Below are 23,596 nucleotides of genomic sequence, written 5' to 3' on the forward strand. Positions count from 1 at the left end.
AAAACCTGCAAAACAATCTGGCAAAAGATAGCTACCAAAGATAATTATGAAAAAGGTTGTAAATACAATTTGTTCTCATAGCTCATTAAATAGAATACATATGTCTTCTGAGTGCTGAGGTGAAAGGAAACTTTTAGTTTTTAAAGGATCTGACTACCCATCTCTTGGTAAACAGCTGTGCTATTTAGAAGAATGAAAGATCTGAAACTGAGATGTCATGATTCCATTTCTGTCATTTATTGTGGTCATTGGGAGGGATTGGTATTTTTGTGTTCTGTATTCTGTTCTTAGCCACAGACGTTCTTTACTTTTTAAGTATAAGTTGTCTTAATGATAAAGATGTAAGTGTTAACATTCATTTCATTTATTTAAAGTATTGACAATAAGAATAAAAGCATATACATCTAAACTTAGTTTCAGCACTCCTTGCATGACTGAGTTTTGCTTGTCAGTTTTTAGCATAAGGGCATCTGGTTTGCTATATTTAATAAATAACTTTTAAAAACTATTGGAATCTTTGCAAGCATAGGAGGAAAAATAGTGGATTAGGTTCTTACTTACCGCTAGGCAAATAAGTAGTGTACAGAATCAACTACGCAGGAAAATACGTGTAAGTTTCTACTTTGACAGCAAATGCATAGTTGCTTTGTATGCCTGAAGGCTTTTGTGTCAAACTAACAAGTGCAATAATTTATTAATAATTTTCAATTTGTTTTCATTTTTATACTAATATGGACTGTATTTACTTTTAATTAACGTTTAAAAGCAAGAGTAGCTGGTATTTGCAGTTCTATTTAGCAGTTTTCCCCAAAAGAGAAGATTTGTTTCTAACTTCCAAAAGCACTTTATTATGCAGCTCTGCTCTGATTCTCATGGCATTGCCCTTTTGCTATAATTTCAGGAAGGCCATGTACTCAGCTGCAGCTTCTGAACCCAGAAAGATTTACCCGGCTAATTAAAGAAGTTATGAATAGTGTGTGGCCTGGCAGAGACATGGTGGTACAGTGGTATCCAGGTTTGGAAGACAATAATCACCCATCAGTTTCTTGGCTTAAGATGGTCTGGAAGAACCTCTATATGCATTTTTCTGATGACTTGAGTGTTTTTGATGACATGCCACTTATCCCTAAGACTCTGCTGGAAGAAAACCCAACATCGTTAGAACTGGTTAGATTTAGGAATCCGTCACCTATCATTCTGGAGGATGAATCTGAGACTCAGCTCCCAGATTACATAGCTGATATTATTGAGAAGGTTGGTGGAGTTGTGCTTAAGAAGCTGGACGTTTCAATACAACATCCACTTATAAAAAAATATGTGCATCCACCATTACCAAGTGCTGTTTTACAAATAATGGAAAAAGCGTCCCTGCAGAAACTATGCAATCAAATTTTGTCATTACCGTCAACACATAAGGATGCTCTTAGGGCATTCCTAGCTAGTATGAATGATGTAAGTGAAAAAGAAAGAAGAATTATTCAGGAATTGCCGATATTTAAAAAAATGGAGAAATCATCTGATGATGCTGTACCTGTTTATGCTGGGCTAAATGGTAGTAAGGTATTACACCACACTGCCAAAATTCCACCTGGTCTAAGATTTTCTGTTCCAATAATTGACAGCAGTGATGAAGCTACTATTCGCTTAGCTAACCTGCTAAAAGTTGAACAGCTAAAGAGCACAGATTGCTTGAAATTTATTATACAAGACATAAGAAGTTATTTCTATTCATACGATGAAACAACACAGATAATGCAATGGGTACTTGAAAATCTGACTTTTTTGAAAAATGAGAACATAGATGTGATAGATTGGCTGGCAGTACTGAAGTTTATTAGAATTTCAGAGGAAAAGACAATGACAGCAAATGAGCTCTTTGATCCTGAGGTGGAACTACTGCAAAACTTGTTCTATGCTGAGGAGGAAATTTCCTTTCCTCCTGCTATTTTTACATCTTCAGATATTCTTCATTCTCTGAGACAAATAGGCTTAAAAAGTGAAGCCAATCTTGAGGAAAGCGATATTATGAGAGTAGCAAACAAAATTGAAAGTTTGCATGCTAGCTCTAACACCGATTGTGATTTATTGGTAAAGAAAGCTAGAACTCTCCTGATGATGTTGAACAAAAACCATATGCTGCTTCAGTCATCTGAAACAAAAGCAGCCCTGAAAAAAATAAAATGGATTCCTGCATGTAAGGAAAGGCCTCCAAATTATCCAGGATCCTTAGTCTGGAAAGGAGATCATTGCAGTCTGTGTTTACCACCAGAAATGTGTGATATATCTCATGCAATTTTAGTTGGATCCTCAGTTCCTCTTGTGGAAAATGTGCAGTTTGATATAGAAAAAGCACTTGGCATCTCAACAAAACCCAGCATAAAAGCAGTCTTAAAGCATTTCAAGGTGGTGGTTGATTGGCACAGTTCTAAAACTTTCAGCGATGAGGACTATTATCAGTTTCAGCATATCTTGCTTGAAATTTATGGGTTTATGCACGATCATTTAGAAGAAGGCAAAGAAACTTTTAGAGCCTTGAAATTTCCCTGGGTTTGGACAGGTAAAACATTTTGTTCGCTCACACAAGCAGTAATAAAAACAGTACCTGACCTTGACCTCCAGCCTTATCTGCATTATGTGCCAAAGACTATGGCAAAGTTTCACCAGTTGTTTAAATGTTGTGGTTCAATCGAGCAGTTAACACCAGACCATGTTTCTATGGTCATTCAGAAAATATATCTAAAAAGTGAGCAGTCTCTCTCTGAACAAGAGAGTAAACAGAATCTTCACATTATGTTGAGCATTATAAGATGGCTATACAGTAATCAGATTCCTGCAAGTCTTCATACACCCATGCCACTGTACAGCGGCAAAGTTCCGTATAAACTTGCAATGAGGCCAATTCATGAGTGCTGTTACTGTGATATCAAAGTTGATGATTTAAATGATTTGCTTGAAGATTCTGTTGAACCAATAATTTTGGTGCATGAAGACATACCAATGAAAACTGCTGAGTGGCTAAATGTTCCATGTCTTAGCACAAGATTGATTAATCCAGAAAATATGGGGTTTGAACAATCTGGGCAAAGAGAGCCTCTGACTGTAAGAATTAAAAACATTCTGGAAGAGTACCCTTCAATTTCAGATATCTTTAAAGAACTTCTTCAAAATGCTGATGATGCTAATGCCACAGAATGTAATTTCCTGATTGACATGAGGAGAAATATGGATATAAGAGAAAATCTCTTGGATCCGGGAATGGCAGCGTGTCATGGTCCAGCTTTGTGGTCATTCAATAACTCTGAATTTTCTGACTCTGATTTTCTAAATATAACTCGATTAGGAGAGTCTTTAAAAAGGAGTGAAGTTGACAAAGTAGGAAAGTTTGGACTGGGTTTCAACTCTGTTTATCATATCACTGATGTTCCGATTATTTTGAGCCGGGAATTCATGATTATGTTTGATCCAAATGTAAATCATATCAGTAAGCATATTAGAGATAAATCTAATCCTGGGATTAAAATTAACTGGAGTAAACAACAGAAGAGGCTGCGAAAATTTCCCAATCAGTTTAAGCCATTTATAGGAGTTTTTGGTTGTCAGCTACCACTGACTGTAGAATCACCTTACAGTTACAAAGGAACACTTTTCAGACTCTCCTTCAGAACTCAGCAGGAAGCTAAAGTGAGTGAAGTCAGCAGTACGTGTTACAATACAGCAGACATTTATTCTCTTGTGGATGAATTTAGCATTTGTGGTCATAGACTGATAATATTTGCTCAGAGTGTAAATTCAATGGTTTTGAAGTACTTGAAAATTGAGGAAGAAGACCCTGGAGTGGCACAAGATGTTGTCACTATTAAAAAAAGAGTTTGTTCTTCCAAAGCCTTGACTGGACCGAATGTAAGTGTTTTGAAAGAAGCAGCTATACTAATGAAGGTCTGCAGCAGCAGTAATAAAAAGCTTCCCACTGAAACACCAAAGTCCTCCTGTATTTTACAGATAGTAGTAGAGGAATTTCACCATGTATTTAGGCGGATTGCTGATTTGCAGTCTCCCCTTTTCAGAGGCGCAGAAGATGATCCAGCTGCTTTCTTTGAAATGGCTAAATCAGGACAGGTAAAAAGGTCAGCTGATGAACTGCCACAGAAGACAGTAGATTCAACGACATGGCTTATATGTTCTTGCATGGACACTGGTGATGCTTTAAAATTTTCATTACATGAAAGTGGACGAAGACTAGGTCTTGTTCCCTGTGGTGGAGTAGCAGTGTTGCTGACTGAAACCCAGGATCAAAAGTGGATTGTGAAACCTAATTGCAACAACGTAGGTGAAGTATTCTGCTATTTACCTCTACGAATAAAAACAGGCTTACCTCTTCATATAAATGGCTGCTTTGCAGTTACTTCAAACCGGAAAGAGATCTGGAAAACAGACACGAAAGGGAGATGGAACACAGTATTCATGAGACATGTTATTGTAAAAGCCTACATAGAAGCACTTTGTGTTCTCCGTGATATGGCAATCAGCGGTGAGCTTGTTGACTACAGTTACTGTGCAGTATGGCCAGATCCTGATTCAGTTCATGATGATTTTTCTGTTATTTGTCAAGGGTTCTACGAAGACATAGCTCATATGAAAAGCAAAGAAGGGATAAAAGTGTTTTCTGATGGTATCTCTTGGGTTTCCATGAAGAATGTAAGGTTTCTAGATGACTCAATTCTGAAACGGCCAGATGTGGGACCGTCAGCCTTTAAGATCTTTTTGAAGTACCTTAAAAAAACTGGTTCCAAAAATCTGTGTGCTGTGGATCTCCCTTCCTGGGTTAAGACAGGATTTGAAGAAGCAGGATGCAAATACGTATTGTTGGAGAACACTTTCTCTGAAAAGCAGTTCTTTTCTGAGGTGTTTTTCCCTAATGTTCAAGAGATTGCTGCAGAGCTGCGTGATCCTCTGATGCGTTATGTTCTTAATGAAAAACTTGAGGAGTTTTCAGGAATTCTTCGTGTTACTCCATGTATTCCTTGTTCTTTGGATGGGCATCCATTGGTTACACCATCAAGACTGATCCATCCTGAAGGAAGAGTTGCAAAGTTATATGATGCTGAAGATGGACGATTTCCTTATGGTACCACTCAGGATTACCTTAACCCAGTTATTTTGGTTAAACTTGTTCAATTAGGAATGGCTAAAGATGATATTTTATGGGAAGACCTGATAGAACGTGCAGAGTCAGTAGCTGAAATTAACAAGGTAGATCATGCAGCAGCTTGTCTCAGAAGCAGTATTATATTGAGTCTTATTGATGAGAAACTGAAATGTAGGGACCCTAGAGCTAAAGAATTTGCTGAAAAATGTCAAACCATCCCTTTTCTTCCTTTTCTTAGCAAACCAGCAGGCTTCTCACTGCATTGGAAAGGCAGTGATTTTCTGCCTGATGCAATGTTTCCAGCGACTGATCTTTTCACTGCTGATCATCAAGATATAGTTTGCCTGATACAGCCAATTCTTAACGAAAATTCCCATTCCTTTAAAGGTTGTGGTGCTTTGTCATTAGCTGTAAAAGAGTTTCTGGGTTTGCTAAAGAAACCAGCTGTTAATTTGGTCATAAATCAGTTAGAAGAAGTTGCAAAGTCCTCTGATGGCATTACATTATATCAGGAAAATATCACCAATGCTTGCTACAAACACCTACATGAAGCAATGTTACAAAATGAATCAACAAAAGCTATGATAATTGAACAACTGACGAACTGTAGTTTTATTCTTGTTGAGAATGTATACGTTGATCCAACAAAAGTGTCTTTTCACTTGAATTTTGAAGCAGCACCATATCTCTATCAGTTGCCTAACAAATACAAAAATAGTTTTCGTGAGCTATTTGAAAGCATGGGTGTCAGGCAGTCTTTCACAGTTGAAGATTTTGCTCTTGTTCTGCAATTAATAAATCAGGAAAGAGGGACCAAACAACTAACAGAAGAGAATTTTCAGCTTTGTAGGAGAATAATTAGTGAAGGAATATGGAGCCTCATTAGAGAGAAAAAGCAGGAATTTTGCGTGAAAAAATACGGAGAGATTTTGTTACCTGATACTCGTCTTTCACTTCTGCCTGCAAAATCTTTGTGTTACAATGACTGTCCATGGATTAAAGTTAAAGATACAACGGTTAAGTATTGTCATGCTGATATTCCTAGGGAAGTTGCAGTAAAGCTAGGAGCAATACCCAAACGTCATAAGGCTTTAGAAAGATATGCATCCAACATCTGTTTTACTACCCTAGGAACAGAATTTGGACAGAAAGAAAAATTGACGAGTAGAATTAAAAGCATTCTTAATGCCTACCCTTCAGAAAAAGAAATGCTGAAAGAGCTCCTGCAGAATGCAGATGATGCAAAAGCTACAGAGATCTGTTTTGTGTTTGATCCTAGACAGCATCCAACTGATAGAATATTTGATGAGAAATGGGCACCGCTTCAAGGGCCAGCACTGTGTGTTTACAACAATCAGCCTTTTACAGAAGATGATATTAGAGGAATTCAGAACCTTGGAAAAGGTACTAAAGTAGGAAACCCCTGTAAAACCGGACAATATGGTATAGGCTTCAATTCTGTGTATCATATTACTGATTGCCCTTCTTTCATATCTGGCAATGATATACTTTGTATTTTTGATCCACATGCTAGATATGCACCAGGTGCAACATCAACAAGTCCTGGCCGTATGTTTAGAGATTTAGATGCAGATTTCAGAACACAGTTCTCAGACGTCCTGGACCTCTACTTAGGAGATCACTTTAAACTGGATAACTGCACAATGTTTCGGTTTCCTCTTCGAAATGGAGAAATGGCAAAAGTATCAGAAATTTCCACAGTTCCATGCTCAGATAGAATGGTCCAAAATCTTTTAGATAAACTGCGCACAGATGGAGCAGAACTCCTAATGTTTTTGAACCACATGGAAAAAATTTCTATTTGTGAGATAGAAAAAACTACAGGAGCATTGAATGTGTTGTATTCTGTACAAGGAAAAATCACTGATGGAGACAGGCTGAAAAGAAAGCAATTCCATGCATCTGTAATTGACAGCGTGACTAAAAAAAAGCAGTTAAATGAAATACCTGTGCAACAGATTACTTACACAATGGATACTGAAGACTCTGAAGGAAATCTTACAACTTGGTTAATTTGTAACAGGTCAGGCTTTTCTGCTATGGAAAAGGTATCCAAAAGTGTGGTTTCAGCCCACAAAAACGAGGACATTACTCTTTTTCCACGTGGTGGGGTAGCAGCTTGCATTACTCATAATTACAAAAAGCCCCACAGAGCGTTCTGTTTCTTACCTTTATCTTTAGAAACTGGTCTACCTTTTCACGTGAATGGACACTTTGCTCTGGATTCTGCAAGAAGAAATCTGTGGCGTGATGACAATGGAGTTGGAGTAAGAAGTGACTGGAATAACAGTCTAATGACTGCACTGATAGCACCAGCTTATGTCGAACTGCTGATCCAGCTGAAGAAACGTTATTTTCCAGGCACCGATCCTACGGTGTCAGTGCTGCAAAACACACCAGTTCATGCTGTGAAAGATACTTTAAAAAAGTTCTTATCTTTTTTTCCAGTTAATAGACTAGATGTTCAGCCAGATTGGTATTGTTTAGTGAAAGCAGTTTACAGTTGTATTTATGAAGATTTGAAGCGTCTTTTACCTGTTATGCGAGCTCCGAATGTTGATGGTTCTGATCTGCATTCTGCTGTTATCATCACATGGGTTAACATGTCTACTGTGAATAAAGGTCGGCCATTCTTTGACAATCTGCTACAAGATGAATTGCAGCATCTCAAAAACACGGAATACAACATTACAACACGGAAGTCAGTAGCTGAAAATGTTTATAGACTAAAACATTTACTCTTAGAAATCGGTTTTAATTTGGTGTACAACTGTGATGAAACTGCAAATCTTTACCACTGTTTGGTAGATGCAGATATTCCTGTCACCTATGTCACACCTGCTGACGTCCGATTATTTTTGATGACATTTTCATTTCCAGACTCGAACTGCCACATTGGAAAATTACCCTGTCGTCTTCAGCAGACAAATTTGAAACTCTTCCATAGCCTCAAACTTCTTGTTGACTATTGTTTTAAGGATGCAGAAGAAAATGAAATCCAAATTGAGGGTTTGCCACTTCTTATTACCCTTGACAATGTCTTGCAAATTTTTGATTCAAAACGACCAAAGTTCTTAACAACATACCATGAACTGATTCCATCTCGCAAGGACCTCTTTATGAACACTTTGTATTTGAGGTACAACAATATCTTACTTAGCAGTGATGTAGCAAAAGTCTTTGATATCACAAGTTTTGCTGAGTTGTTATCTTCTGTATTGCCCAGAGAATATAAAACTAAAAGTTGTATGAAATGGAAAGAAAACTTTGCGAGTGAGTCTTGGCTTAAAAATGCCTGGCATTTTATTAGTGAGTCTATAGCTGTTAAGGAAGAACAAGAAGATATCCAAGCAAAATTTGATGGTGTTGTTGAAACTTTGAAGGACTGGACTTTGCTTCCAGGTGTAAAGTTTACTGTCTCAGCTAACCATCTTGTTGTGCCAGAGTGTGATGTTCTGCTGCCTCTCAGCATTATGCATATTGCTGTTTTTCCAAATGCCCAGAGTGATAAAGTCTTTCATGCTTTGATGAAAACAGGTTGTATTCAGCTGGCGTTGAACAAAATATGCTCCAAAGATAGTGCTTTAGTGCCTTTGCTGTCAGCTTCTACAGCAAATATAGATAATCCTTCAAGCATTCTGAAAGCCATACAGTATATGGTACAAACATCATCTTTTAGAACTGAAAAGTTAGCAGAAAGTGACTTTGAGGCTCTCTTAATGTACTTCAATTGCAATTTATGTCATTTGACATCTCAGGATGACATTAAAATTTTAAAGTCTCTCCCATGTTATAAATCCATTAGTGGTCGGTACATAAGCATTTCAAAATACGGGATGTGTTATGTCCTCACAAAAAGCATCCCATCAGTGGAAGTAGACAGATGGACACAGTCAACGTCATCAGCTTTTCTTGAAGAGAAAATACATTTAAAAGATTTGTATACCGTGCTTGGCTGTGTCTCTGTGGATGATCTTGAAGTGTACTTGAAACATCTTCTGCCAAAAATTGAAAGTCTGTCTTACGATGCAAAGTTAGAACATTTGATCTACTTAAAGAATAGGCTAACTGGCATTGAAGAAGCATCAGAAATAAAAGAACAGCTCTTTGAAAAGCTTGAAAGCATATTGATCATTCATGATGCAAGCAATAGATTAAAACCTGCAAAATATTTTTATGACAGGACTGTAAAAGTCTTTGAGGTTATGCTTCCAGAAAAATTATTTATACCTCAAGATTTTTTAAAGAAACTAGAACAAATTACAAAACCAAAAAGCCAAGCTGCATTCCTTTCATCATGGGTAACTTTTCTACGGCATATTGGACTGAAATACATTATTTCACAGCAGCAGTTATTACAGTTTGCTAAGGAGATCAGCATGCGAGCTAATACAGAAAATTGGTCTAAAGAAACACTGCAGAATGCTGTTGATGTCCTCCTTCATCACATTTTTCAGGAAAGAACTGATCTTTTGTCAGGAAACTTTCTGAAAGAATTGTCATTAATTCATTTTCTTTGCCCTGAACGAGCTCCAGCAGAATTTGTTAGATTTCACCCACAGTATCAAGAAGTTAACGGAACACTCCCTCTTATACGATTTAATGGGGCACAAGTGAATCCTAAATTCAAACAGACTGATGTATTACAGTTGCTGTGGACTTCGTGTCCCATTCTTCCTGAGAAAGCAACACCTTTAAGCATCAAAGAGCAAGAAGGAAGTACTCTTGACATGCAGGAACAACTTGAGCAAGTTTTAACTATGCTGAATGTTAATCTAGACCCTCCTCTGGACAAAGTTATCAATAACTGCAGGAACATATGCAATATAACAACTGTGGATGAAGAAATGGTGAAAACTAGGGCCAAGATCCTGAGAAGCATTTATGAATTTCTTAGTACGGAGAAAAGGGAATTTCGCTTTCAGCTTCGAGGAGTTTCTTTTGTAATGGTGGAAGAAGGCTGGAAGCTCTTGAAGCCTGAAGAGGTGGTCATAAACCTTGAGTATGAATCTGATTTTAAACCTTATCTTTACAAACTTCCTCTAGAACTTGGTACTTTCCATCAGTTATTTAAACATTTGGGTACTGAAGATGTTATTTCAACAAAGCAGTATGTTGAAGTTCTAGGACGTATATTCAAGAACTCAGAAGGAAAGCAACTGGATCCTAATGAAATGCGCACTGTTAAAAGAGTAGTTTCTGGCCTGTTCAAAAGTCTTCAGAATGATTCTGTCAAGGTTAGGAATGACCTTGAGAACATGCGGGATTTTGCCCTTTACCTTCCCAGTCAAGATGGTAGGTTAGTAAAGTCGAGTATCTTAGTTTTTGATGATGCACCCCACTACAAAAGTAGAATCCAGGGTAACATTGGTGTGCAAATGCTTGTTGATCTTAGCCAGTGTTACTTAGGCAAAGACCATGGTTTTCATACCAAACTGATAATGCTGTTCCCTCAGAAATTGAGACCTCGCTTGCTTAGCAGCATTCTTGAAGAGCAGTTAGATGAAGAGTCTCCCAGAACTTGTCAGTTTGGATCTTTATGTTCTTTGCAGGGAAGATTGCAATTACTGTTGTCTTCAGAACAATTCATCACAGGGCTTATTAGGATTATGAAGCATGAAAATGACAATGCTTTTTTAGCAAATGAAGAAAAAGCGATAAGACTTTGCAAAGCTTTACGGGAAGGTTTGAAAGTTTCCTGTTTTGAGAAGTTGCAAACAACATTACGAGTTAAAGGCTTTGCTCCTATTCCACACAGTAAAAGTGAAACGTTTGCTTTCCTAAAGAGATACGGAAATGCAGTAATATTGCTTTATATACAGCACTCTGACAGCAAAGACATAAATTTCCTGCTAGCATTAGCAATGTCCTTAAAATCTGCAACTGACAACCTGATTTCCGATACCTCATATTTAATTGCCATGCTGGGTTGTAATGATATTTACCGGATCAGTGAGAAGCTTGACAGTTTAGGGGTGAAGTATGACTCATCTGAGCCATCAAAACTTGAACTACCAACACCTGGCACTCCTATACCAGCTGAAATTCATTACACACTTCTTATGGATCCAATGAATGTCTTTTATCCTGGTGAATATGTTGGTTATCTTGTTGATGCTGAAGGTGGTGATATCTATGGATCATATCAACCAACTTACACATATGCAATAATTGTACAGGAAGTAGAACGAGAAGATGGTGAAAGTCCCAGTTTTCTAGGAAAGATTTACCAGATTGATATTGGATATAGTGAGTATAAAATAGTGAGCTCTCTTGACTTGTACAGATTTTCAAGACCTGAGGAAAGTTCTCAAGGTAGGGATAGCACGCCCTCTACCCCAACTAGTCCTACAGAATTTCCAGCTCATGGACTGAGAACAATTCCACCTCTCTTCACTGGTAGAGATAGCCACAAAACAACATCCTCAAAACATCACTCTCCAAAGAAGCTAAAGGCAAGTTCCTTGCCAGAAATATTAAGAGAAGTGACATCTGTGATTGAACAGGCTTGGAAGCTTCCAGAATCTGAAAGAAAGAAGATTATTAGACGGCTTTATCTTAAATGGCATCCAGATAAAAATGCAGAAAATCTTGATATAGCTAATGAAGTTTTCAAACATTTACAGAATGAGATTAACAGGCTGGAAAAGCAGGCCTTTATGGATCAAAACACAGACAGAGCCTCAAGAAGGACGTTTTCATCTTCATCTTCTCGATTTCAGTCAGATAAATTTTCATTCCAAAGGTTTTATACTTCATGGAATCAAGAAGCAACAAGCCACAAATCAGAAAGGCAGCAGTATAAAGAAAAGTGTCCATCTTCCACAGGACCATCTTTCTCGCAACGATTTTTTGTCCCACCCACATTCAGATCTGTTGGCAATCCTGTCGAGGCGCGTCGATGGCTTAGACAGGCCCGGGCTAACTTTTCAGCTGCAAGAAATGATCTTCATAAAAATGCCAATGAATGGGTATGCTTTAAGTGCTACCTTTCTACTAAGCTAGCCTTGATTGCTGCTGATTATGCTGTGAAGGGAAAATCAGACAAAGATGTAAAACCAGCAGCCCTTGCACAAAAAATAGAAGAATATAGTCAACAACTTGAAGGGCTTGCAAACGACGTCCAGACTTTGGAAGCATATGGAGTAGATAGCTTAAAAACTAGATATCCTGACTTGCTTCCTTTTCCACAGATTCCAAATGATAGGTTTACTTCAGAAGTTGCTATGAGAGTGATGGAATGTACTGCCTGTATCATAGTAAAACTTGAAAACTTTATACAACAAAAAGTGTAAGAGATTTGAAGACTGCTGTCAAGAGCTTGGGTATCTTATGTGATGAGACACAAATGTGATTGAGCAGATTACTAAATATCCAAGGGGTGAAATATTGCAAAGCAATTTAGAAATATGGTGCACAGAAGTGGATGGCACTGAAGTGCTTAGAATTTAAATTTATTTAAATAAGATTTTTTTTTTTTTTAAACTGAGCCTGCTGTATAAGCAAACTGTAAAGCATATTTTTTAAAAATTCCAAGGAAACAGTGCAAAAATTAACTGTATGTACATTATCATGAATAATTGGCATATTACTGAACTGCACTTTATGTAACCAAAGCTTAGCTTTCTGTTAGATGGTCCTGTAGTTGTTACTCCCTGTTAGACTTTATTTCATTTAAAGCTACGTTTCCAAGAAGGTAATATCATTATTCAATGTGCAAATCCTAATACTGGATGTACTAGGAAATGTGAGGTGGGGTGAAAGTTAAAAAACTTTGGAGACAATGCTCCAGAGCATTTCTGTTTTCTTTTGTGTTCTGTGGACATTCATGTCAGTTATAGTAATACTCTTATCAGCTGGATCTGATTATAGATTTGCTGCAATATCACCTTGTAAACATATAAAGGATTGTTTAGTACCTGTGAATTGGTACACAGTTATAAACCTGAATGATGATACTTGACTTAACATGAAACTCCATGTCATGCATTGATTGCATTTACTTTATTGTAAAATAATTATTTAATTTACTTTTTTTTTTCTTCTTCTTCTAGAATCTGTCATCTTTTGTTTAATGAAAAATTGCATGTGGTTGATACAGTCTTGATGGCCATTATTATGCAGTGTTTTTTGATGATTTTTTTTGTTTTTTGAAAACCACACACCAAAACTCAGCTTTCAGACGTCAAAATGCTTGAGTTTCATTCCTTCCTGTATATGCCTATGTCTGTGTACATATATACATATATTTTTTCACAAACAAACATTGATAATAGTATAATTCAGTACCACGGTTTTGGCATACAGTGAACACTGGGTTTTTTTTGTTTGTTTTGTTACAAATTTAAAGGTACTGCAACGTAACGCTCTTATTTTGTTGTTCACTACAGCTCTTAAGAAGCCTGGTTTTTAGTTCACACTCTTTCTTTTATAGTTTGTAGTAGTTCTGGTAATATGCAGTATGTTCAACATTAGCTATTTGTAAAAAAAATTAAAAAAAGAAAAAAAAAGAAAAAGGAAAAAGAAGATAATGTTAAAATGAAGGATAATGCTAAAAAGAAGGGTTTTTCTTTGCTGCATCAGCAATATTAAACGTGTTCATCACTTTCCAGTGACATGCTGTTAGTATTGTTTACTTGGCAGCACAGTGAAATTGTAATTTAACCTAGAGAATGCAAAGAAAAATAGACAAGCGAGCTTGCAGGGCTGATGCAGCTGTTTGTTGATGACATTTTAAGCCAAAAGAAAAAAACACCACAAAAGCTTCATCGTTTTTTTTTTTTTTTGCAAATTATAAAGGGCTTGTTCTCCGAAAAATTATGAAAAATCTTCCAATTAATGGTAGTGGAAAGAAATTGGATGTTTGGAAAACGATGCTGCTTCTGGTTGGGAAGCCCTGTCATTATTTTCGCTATTCAATATTAAGTGCCATAATTTTAATAAAAATGCAAACATACTTCAGTCTGATGTGTCTTGGTTTTATAAAGTTTGCCTATGATTTCAAGCTTTGTATTATATAATACAGCGTCTCTTTTAAGCTAGTTCTATATAACTGTACAAATACTAATATTAAAAAGGAAAGCTGTTTTTTCTTGCAATGACGTTAAGAATTTCTCAAGAAATTGTACATTTTGCCTTTTTTTTCCCTCTTTTTCCAATAAATAGCATGTAAGTGAACCACAAGCTCTCTTGTGTGCTGTGAAATAAATCAATCTAGTTAATTCCCTACGTTATTTGAAACATTCCTTTGTGGCTCATTGGTATTTTGTGTATTGAGTCAGATGAGTAATTTTCAGGATAAATATAATGATAACAGGAGGAAACAGTTCTCAATGTATTTTTCATTATAAATGGACTTATAAGATAGTAGAATGGTTTGGAAAAAAAAACCAAAACAGATGAGCTGCATAAACACTTTTACATTTTTAGGTCAAGCTTTGAGAAAGGAAACCTTTAAGGTACAGAACTGTGTTTTGTAAGCACTACCAATACTATGAGCCACTAAGATGGCTGTGCAGAACTACTGAGCTATTGTGTTAGTTACATTTGGTGTGTTGTCAGGTGCAGATGCTGTTACAAAGAAGATTGTTTCAGATCTTAGGAATCTAACTGGTCTGAATTAAGTTTATTTATTGAAAGAAGATGAGCAAGAAAAGCTGAATGACACAGAAATTATTTTATTGATGGTTTGATGCCATCTGTAAGTTGCAACTAAATTTACATGTGGATACAGAAAGATGTGGAGGAGAGGATGACTGAATTGGAAGTCTCCATTTTCATTTGCTTAACTGATTGTGATAGGTACCCTAAATAAAGGAGCCTTCTGGAAACCTGAAGTGGGTTTCATCAGTGCATTTTAAAAAGGCAAAACAAACAACAACAAAAAAATTAGGCTTCCTTTTGGCTCAACTGGGCAGCCTTGAGAAATGCACAATAACATTCCTAAGTTTGGCATGGATGCCCTGAACAGTATTGTGTGATGATTCTTAGTAAGGGTAGAAATAAATGTTAGCAGGTACGTATGTTACCCTAAGAGTAATGCTTCCTATTTATTTTGATGGAAACCACAACAGATACAAAGAACACCATAACACTGATGGACCAAATTGTCAACTACAAAACACTATTTTTCAGCCTAGTCACCACCATGAGCTATGCATTTTTGCCAGTGATGAACAAGAGCCTACATGCTACACTTGTGAAAACCTGTACCAGCATCAGCGACCTGCTGATGACACTGCTGAAATGCACCCCTCACCACCTCACTGTGCTCACATCTGCTGTTTGGTCTCTGTAAGTGTTCACCAAACATCAATGAATGTCAGTGGGTAATGTTTCTGCATGGAGGAACTCAAGGACACCCCTTTGCTTCATTAGAACTTCCATGTCGGAAGCCATTCTGACAGATTGCCCCTCTGCTGCCATCTGTCACACGGCAACAAATGTAATGGAATATCAGTGGGAAGGTTCAACCTCTGCAGCCACACCACCAACATCCCCCTCTGATGTTGTGGGCCAACATCATAAAATGAGCCATTACTTTAATGACTTCAGTATCTAAAAGGGGTGCTATAAGAAGGAAGCAGACAAAGCAGACAGAGTTAAAAAAATGATAGCATCCATTTAAGGTGAGTTTCATCCAAACACAAAAGGAGAAGCAGGTTTTTCAAAACGTATAAAGTTTATTTAAGAACTCAGTTTTCAGTTTATTCTCTCCATTTCCTTTTGCATAAAGCTTTATAAAAAAGATAAACAAATGTCAATAATAAAGAACTGAAATGGGAACAAAGAGGGCTGGGTCTGGGCGATTATCAGTAAGTATTTACTATCATTTGACCTTTTTAATTTTCCGACATGTTGTGATCTCAACCAGCTACAAGAATTGCCATAATTATTTATTATTCTTTTTTTTTTAGGGGGGTGGAAATATGCCATAATGTAGTTCACAATGCCGGGTGGTATTTTTTTGTTTCTGTTAGACTTTGACTAGAGAGACTACATTACACTAACTAGTCTCTAACTAAACTCTTACTAGAATTTGATTCAAGTAAAAACAATAATCTATAAATATTTAAAATTGATGGTAAGTTGTCCATATGGAGATGTTAGAAATGATGATTTAGTAATGTATGAACTACATTGACGATTCAGGTGATAGTGTCAATTGACTGCACTGAGATAACGTTAACGTTAGCATAAGCTTAATTTCTTCACTAATGAGTATTAAAAGAGAAAAGCCCAAAATGTTCTTCAGTGACAAAAGTAATAATAATATTGTTATCCATGCTTTAAAAACCCTGTAGTTTTTCTGCTTACAATTTAAAAAATGCAGTTATGTTTTCAATGTCCATTTTGCAGCACAACAAAAAGAAGAATGAAGTAGAAAATAATGGAGAAAGACAAACATGATTTGGATAGTGGCCCAGCTCAGGGCACAGATCTCTGCACTACTCAGAATTCACCTTTGAACTTAAGCAAGTCAGAAAATATGCTCTGCACAGAAAGGCAATAGTTACTTCAATGTATAACTGAGGTGTCATAATGCTCAGTATTGTTATTTTCCTACTTTCCTAGGTTTACATCACAGCTTTGTAAATGTTAACTAAGGCAGAGCAACTTCAATAGACAAAGTTGCAACAGAAACTGCTTCCAAACACCCAGCATTTTAGGCATTAGGTTACTCTTGTGAAATATGGACAGGCTGGATTCAGTCCCTTGGTCCGTATTAAGTGGCAATTCATGTTTGAAAATGTGCCCACAAAGCTGAAGCTTACAATGAGTAACTCAAATTGCTATATTTTCATGGGCAGCAGAATAGGTATATATATGTGAATAATACATTTAATTTCAGTCTTTGGCTAAAATTTAGAGATTAGGAGTGGTAGATTGATTGGTAGTTTGGTACCACATAGAAATGCATAATATGGTCTTTCAGAATCACAGGTATGAGGAAAACTCAGATGTCTGAAACTAGATGGTGACTGAACTCTCTGAGGACTTTAGTCTCTGTTTCACCGTTGGACTGCTTACAAACATTACAGCCCTCCAATTTTCTCCTAGCAGTGGATTGCTGTCCTTTACTTACACAGATTTTCCATTCAATGGATAAACAAAGGCTACTCTTAATTTGGTCTGCAAGAATTTGTAGGTGGAGCTGTAACCACTTAAGCTGACTTTAAAGAAATGCCAAAGACATGTTTCTGTTAAAGCCTATTTCAACTGAGGGCTTAGTTGCATTATTCAGTAGTAGAGAAATATTCCCCTCTTTAGAGACAAGAGCCCTGGGCTCAATCCCAGGGCTCCTGAGTCTCTGAGTCCTGGCAAAAGGAATTTCAGTCATGAAAGCTGTATGGCTTCCTGCTTCGCCCTCAGGCATGACGTCAGCAGTCAACAGCACTCTCCACAGAACATGGGGGACCTTGATTCAATTGCCTCCTTGGACTGAAGGAACACAAAATTTCAGCTCTCATGTCTCCTACCTTTTCCCATTGAAGCTCTCCTAGTTTGCATGAATTGGTTTAATAATTATTATGGTAAATAGACTCCAAGGCACTATGTGATAGCAGCTCCTACTTGGGAGAATATTAAGTGTATACAAAACAGCATCAATGGCATTGAAATATCATGAGATTATTAAATACAAATTCTGCTGTCTGGAGGTGTGCAAACAATTTATTAGTGTTCAGTGCAACACTGTACAGGGGAATGAGTCTGCAGTCTCGTTTCTCTTCAAGGTCAATAAACGGTCTGAGCTCTGGTAAGTATTTACTTGATATCTAAAGTCCTAATGTAAAAAAAAAAAAAAAAAAAAAAAAAAAGAGTAGTTTTACTCCTCACTTGTGGTGGAGTCCCATTCTGACAGCATCAGAGATATCAGTCAACAGCTGCAGATGGAAATGGAATAGTCCTCATAAATGAATCCCGTGGGCTGCAAAAGGATTTTTTTCTCCCACCGCCCAAGCAATTCCTTGCAGCAGACAAACTGGAGCCACATTAAGGATTATTTCTGTCGAGCTGGCAGAGCAATTTGCCTTGTTAAATTAGCATGTCCTAAAATTAAAAAGGGGTTTTAAAATGAGTGTGGTGGTACAGGCAGTACAGCTATTGCTATTATAAAATATACTGACATACTTCAGTGAAAAACTTTGAAGACGCAGCAAGGTGTAAAGAACTCCTGGAACTTTTGCATTGGTTAGTGAATCTTAGTAATAAGCAAATCAGCATGTATGTTGCCAACTCAAAACAGAAAGCTATCAACAAATTAACACCTTTTCCACAAGACTTATACAAACAGCACATCTTCCATATTTCGTGTTATTGCAAGAACAAAATTGCATAGACCTTTTTCTGGCACTGCCTGAATTCCCCCAAATAATGCTCTGTCTTATCAAATAGTTCAAGTTGTTCACTCAGTTTCATGTAACCCACTAACGCTGTTAAGTGTTTACATATAGTGAGAGAAAAAACCCACAGAGCTCAAAAATATTAGCAATTACATAATCATCTGACCGAATAATAGTTCAGCAAAAAACCACTCCTTTTATTGTTCCTTACGTTCTCTGTCAGGCTGTTTTCAAAGTGTGACTGCCAGAATGTATCATCAGAGTCAAGTTATTCTTCTGTAGTTGAAATGCCAATTGTGCTCTTCTTTCCCCATCACCCTGTAATCCAGAACTGTAGACACAGGTTTGTTTCCTAAACAGTGGTACTTTGTATTTAAAACGCTGAAAATTCCGCTTTCAGTTGATGCTTTTTAGCTTTAATATAAAACTGGGAATTGCGAGGGCTTGTGCTGCCTGTTGTGGTGCTTCATTGGCAGACCCGGCTGTACTCCTGGCATGTGGAACCCAAACCAGCCACCGACAAGTAAAGTTTTCCATCTGGGCAAACGCAGATTTCATACAGTCCCTGGGACACACCGGGACCTCCTCTTGTACCCTCGGGCAGCTTAGGCAATCTCACTGTTTCTGCATCGAGCAAAAGCTGCATGGGAGCAAGCAGGACAAATGAGTTTGTTAAAGGTAAGGATGCAATAAAGTGTGCCATGAAAAGAAACTGATTTGCTGAGGCAGTCCCACGGAGTCATAGAATTGTTCCAGATGGAAGGGACCCTTAAGGCCATCCAGTTCAACCCCCTGCAGTGAACAAGGACACCTATAGCACCATCAAGTGCTCTTGTCAGCCTGACCTTGGGTGTCTCCAGGACATCTAACAGCTATCTGGGCAGCCTATGCCAGTGCCTCACCACCCTTATTGTAAACAACTGAGGAATATACCTGAATACCTTCTGCAGAGCCTCGTGCCTTGTTCAGTGGCACTGGAGCTGGGGCTCTGCTCTGGCCTAGAAGCTCTTGGATTGCCACATCCAGGCACTATGAAGCAGCTGAGTGCAAGCTGCACTTCTCTAAGTTCAGACAGCATTATGCCAATTGATACTATTATTTAATCTCAACCATAATAAATAAATAAATAAATAAATAATGATAAATAATAAATGTATTCTCTTTGGCAACATTAATTTAACATTCCCTCGCTCAGTACCTCAGGAACTTAATTAGCAGAACTTGAGAAAAGATTTGAAGTTATCTGTTATTACTAACCACAGCCGAAGAAACAGAAGGGCTTGTACTCACCACTCCATCACTGCTGTGCAGTTTGATGTCCATCTGGGAAAGAGCTTCAATATTCCCTGCTTGTGCTTTGATGTTAATGCCTCTTGGTGCATCCATGCTCAGAGACCGAGTTGGTGACTCCAGCCTGAAAGCAGAAGGAAATCTGAAGTGGTGCATTCTCACACATCCCTTTAGCTTGAGAAGTAAGTAAGCTTTGAGCAAAGACCTCACAGATCTCACCCCGATTCACAATAAGGATGCAGCTGCTTTCTTCTTCTGGCAGACTTGAAAAAGTATTTGATTTAAAAACACTGAATTATCTCTAATGAAAAACATAGCCGAACTCATAATATAGATGTAAGGTACTATTTCAGAGCTAGCTTCAGATTGTTTCAGCATCACTCATTTATTGAAACTCATTTTTACATTGAATTTGTTTTCATTTGTGAATATAGAAAACAGTACAATTAGTGCAGCCTTTAATCAACGAGAGTTTTGACACTGCTGCCAGTCAGACTGATTTCACTCCTTGTGTATGTGTTACTTAACTAGAAGACACCTGAAACTTGAAAATCAACAGCTTAGCTTGAAATTACACACTGTAGAAATTGTACCCCTCGGTGCCAGCAGATGGCAGGAAGGCACCGTGTGAGCTCAGCCCTCACTTCGGCAGGGTGGCTGAGCAGGGTCAGCACCAGCTGCTTGCCAAACAGTGAAGGCCTATTTGTTAGACTTCAGCAAAGGCAACAGTCAGTAACAATCATGATGCATTTTCTCATACAGCTATCAAAGACTCTGCTTCTTAAATCGAGACTTAGTAAGAGGGAAACAAGCACCTCATTACAATTATATCCTGGCTTTTAACAGCAACAGTGCAGCCAGCAGGAGCAGAGAGGTAATCATACCCCTGTACTCAACACTGGTGAGACCACACCTTGAGTACTGTGTTCAAATTTGTGCCCCTCACTACAAGAAAGACACTGAGGCCCCCGAACGTGTCCAGAGAAGGGCAGTGAAGCTGTGGGAGGCCTGGAGCACAAATCTTATGGGGAGCAGCTGAGAGAGCTGGGATTGTTCAGTCTGTAAAAGAGGAGGCTCAGGGGGACATCGCTCTCTAGAACTGCCTTATAGAAGGTTATGGTGAGGTGGAGGTCAGTCTCTTCTCCCCAGTAACAGTGATAGGAAGATAGGAAATGGCCTTAAGTTGCATCAGAGGAGATTCAGGTTGGATATTAGGAACAATTTCTTCTCAGAGTAGTGAGGCAGTAGCCCAGGCTGCCCAGGGAGGTGGTGGAGTCATCATCCCTGGAGATGTCACTCTGAGTAAGTGACTGAGCTGACTTTGAATATCCCTTTGCAATGAAGGGCACAAGACTTCATCAGCCCTTAGACCTGAACTTAAAGTCACTTAAAATGATTCACTGGTCACAGCCTTGAGGTCAGTGGTGCACAGGTTCAGACTTCTGTGAGCTTCAGGTTCTGGGGAGCGCAGTAGTGTAGGAACCCATGCAGTCTTGGAAAGAGATGTTTCAATATGTAAATATTTGAATAGAACACTGGTAGTGTTTTAAATGGCCATTAATAAGGCAAAATGGACTTATTATTAGTGACCTTAATACCGTTGGCAGTTGCTCTGCACCGTGTACAGCTTGGGTCAGTCAGGAAGCAGATACACAACTCTGTACAGATAGCGGCCGATAAAAAAATGTCAAGATCTTTCTCCTAGGAAATAAAAGGAAGAGAGCAGAGGAAGCTGAGCAAGAGGCAGATGCACGTCCCTCAACATTGTTGGGAAAATAGAAATTCAGCTTGTTTGAAAATGTGAGTAGATGCATAGAGACTTTCAGGAAAGATGGAAGTCCTGCAGTTTGTTGTCCATTGGTAGTGTTTGAGTTTATGTGGCAGAATGATGAGGGAATGTATTTTTACCAATCACTTGATACCTCTTACTATTACCCTTTTATTACATGCATATAAATCACATTTAATGAATGGAGTGAGGATCTTTTTCATCTGGAGAAATTAATCTGTGTACTGTGCTGTTCTAAATGAGACATCTGTCATGTCTGTGTCTCATTTGGGATAACAGACTGAGGATTTAGGAGTAGCTGCTGGGTGCCACGGTAGCTATCAGGGGTACAATAGCACCTGGTGCAGTGCAGGAGGAATTGCTTGGGACCATACAATATTTGATGCCAAGGACCTGACCCACACTGTATGTGTTCTGCGTTGTGCACTGGGCTTGCTGTAGCCTGACTCTGTAGTCTGAAATCCAAGATGAATGGCTTTCAGGCTAATTTCTAAAAGCCATCCTGTTCAAGTGCTCCAACCAGTTCCACCATGAGGACCAAGATGTGAGGACTGTGGGCAGCTGGGAGATTTCCCTCAGAAGTATCTTCCTAATTTGAGTTGACATCCTCATGTACATTTCAGTATAAAGTGTGAAACAATGGAAAAAAAAAGAGGGGAGATCTTTAAATTATTAAGAAACTAAATCTCTAGGGTCAAAAAAGTAACCTACAGAGGATTCTGTGGGCTTAGTTGGCAGTGGTTCTCTTCACATGCCTGCTTTCAGCTTTGCTCTTTGATTAGTCTGAAGGCAGTCTAATTCACCAGCACTGCAGCCAGACTGCAGCCAGAGCACACACTAATTACACAAGAAAAAGAAACTTTTTAATATTTTTAAATGGAATTTTAAACCTTTCTCTCTTTATGAGGAAGCAGGATTTCTACTGACACGAGCTGGTGGAAAACATTTTCTGAACTGGAGCTGGAAAGGTGGACAGCAAGCAGCACAGTTACAACCCATATTCACTTATCTCCTAGCAATGTTTCGAGATCAGGCCAGTGAAGAAGGAGGTCAGGATGTAGGAAGAATATGACTGCCCACAGAGATGGATCTTGGTGTTCTGCCCCGTGGCTTCTGGTTGTTTGCCAGCCAGTCCAAAGGCAAAGGAAGGACAAGACAGCAGGACTGAGCTCTCAGTCTCAATGTATGTCTCACTGCTGCCTTGTTTTGTTTTGTTTTGTAAAATTATTTTCGTTGGAATGCCTCCTAAAATTTCATCTCTCTGCAAACAGGAAAGGCGACTTTCACAGCATCTTCCAAAAACTGCATACATAGTAAGGACGTTCAACAGAAAACAGAAAACTCTTACCGAATGTCAAAGAATACCAAATAGTAATGACTCATTCAATCTTCCCTGATCATTTTCCACACAGTAATGAAATCACGGTTGTTATTCTGTCAGGCCTTGGCACAAAACTCTGATTTGACATAACTGCTGTAAATCTTTCAAATGTGGACTTCTTTTTTTCCAGAAATACTCCTCATATCATATCTATTTCTTCATTTAAAGGTGAACTGATTGCTTCCTACCTGAATGATGCTGTATTCTATATTCTTCCATTTGCTTTGATGCTTAAAGTCATAGTGCCACTGATTTAAACTAAATGAACTGAAATGAACAAAATTTGACTGAAAAACAGCATCAATTTTCCCCAGTCAAGTCCATTACTTGGTCAATGGTTATATTATATCATCCCAGTTTTTGTAACTTAGTTTAAAGAACCCATTTTCTAAGAGTTATTGCTTCTGGGAGTTGTCTGCATTAGCACACACATTTGTTTCAATAAGACTAATGTCAGCATCTACAGCTCCCTCATACTGTATCCCAAGTTAGTCTATCATTTACATTGCAGTAAAATTTATCATGCAAATCAGTATGAAAATATAATCACAATTATCAAAAATGAAAAAAAAGAAAAGATATATATATATACATATATACATACATACATATATAAATATATATAT

General features: G+C 38.0%; 2 protein-coding genes across 6 annotated transcripts in view; one reads left to right on the plus strand and one right to left on the minus strand.

Moving 5' to 3' along the window:
* Window positions 1-14,342, plus strand: part of SACS (sacsin molecular chaperone) — a 55,271-nt gene extending 40,929 nt beyond the window's left edge. For both annotated transcript variants that reach the window (XM_072326519.1, XM_072326520.1), the window contains one exon: window positions 902-14,342. In XM_072326519.1, the coding sequence (XP_072182620.1) occupies window positions 902-12,462 (11,561 nt within the window). In that variant the 3' untranslated portion in view covers window positions 12,463-14,342. The remainder of the gene's footprint in view (window positions 1-901) is intronic.
* A 1,245-nt stretch (window positions 14,343-15,587) lies between these two features.
* The window catches only part of SGCG (sarcoglycan gamma), a 109,281-nt gene continuing 101,272 nt past the window's right edge, over window positions 15,588-23,596 (minus strand). For all 4 annotated transcript variants that reach the window (XM_072339958.1, XM_072339968.1, XM_072339987.1 and 1 more), the window contains 2 exons: window positions 19,801-19,924; window positions 15,588-19,150 (listed from right to left, as the gene is read on the minus strand). In XM_072339958.1, the coding sequence (XP_072196059.1) occupies window positions 18,977-19,150; window positions 19,801-19,924 (298 nt within the window). In that variant the 3' untranslated portion in view covers window positions 15,588-18,976. The remainder of the gene's footprint in view (window positions 19,151-19,800; window positions 19,925-23,596) is intronic.

Source organism: Excalfactoria chinensis, chromosome 1, assembly GCF_039878825.1.
Source record: "Excalfactoria chinensis isolate bCotChi1 chromosome 1, bCotChi1.hap2, whole genome shotgun sequence".
NCBI classification, from domain to species: Eukaryota; Metazoa; Chordata; class Aves; order Galliformes; family Phasianidae; genus Excalfactoria; species Excalfactoria chinensis.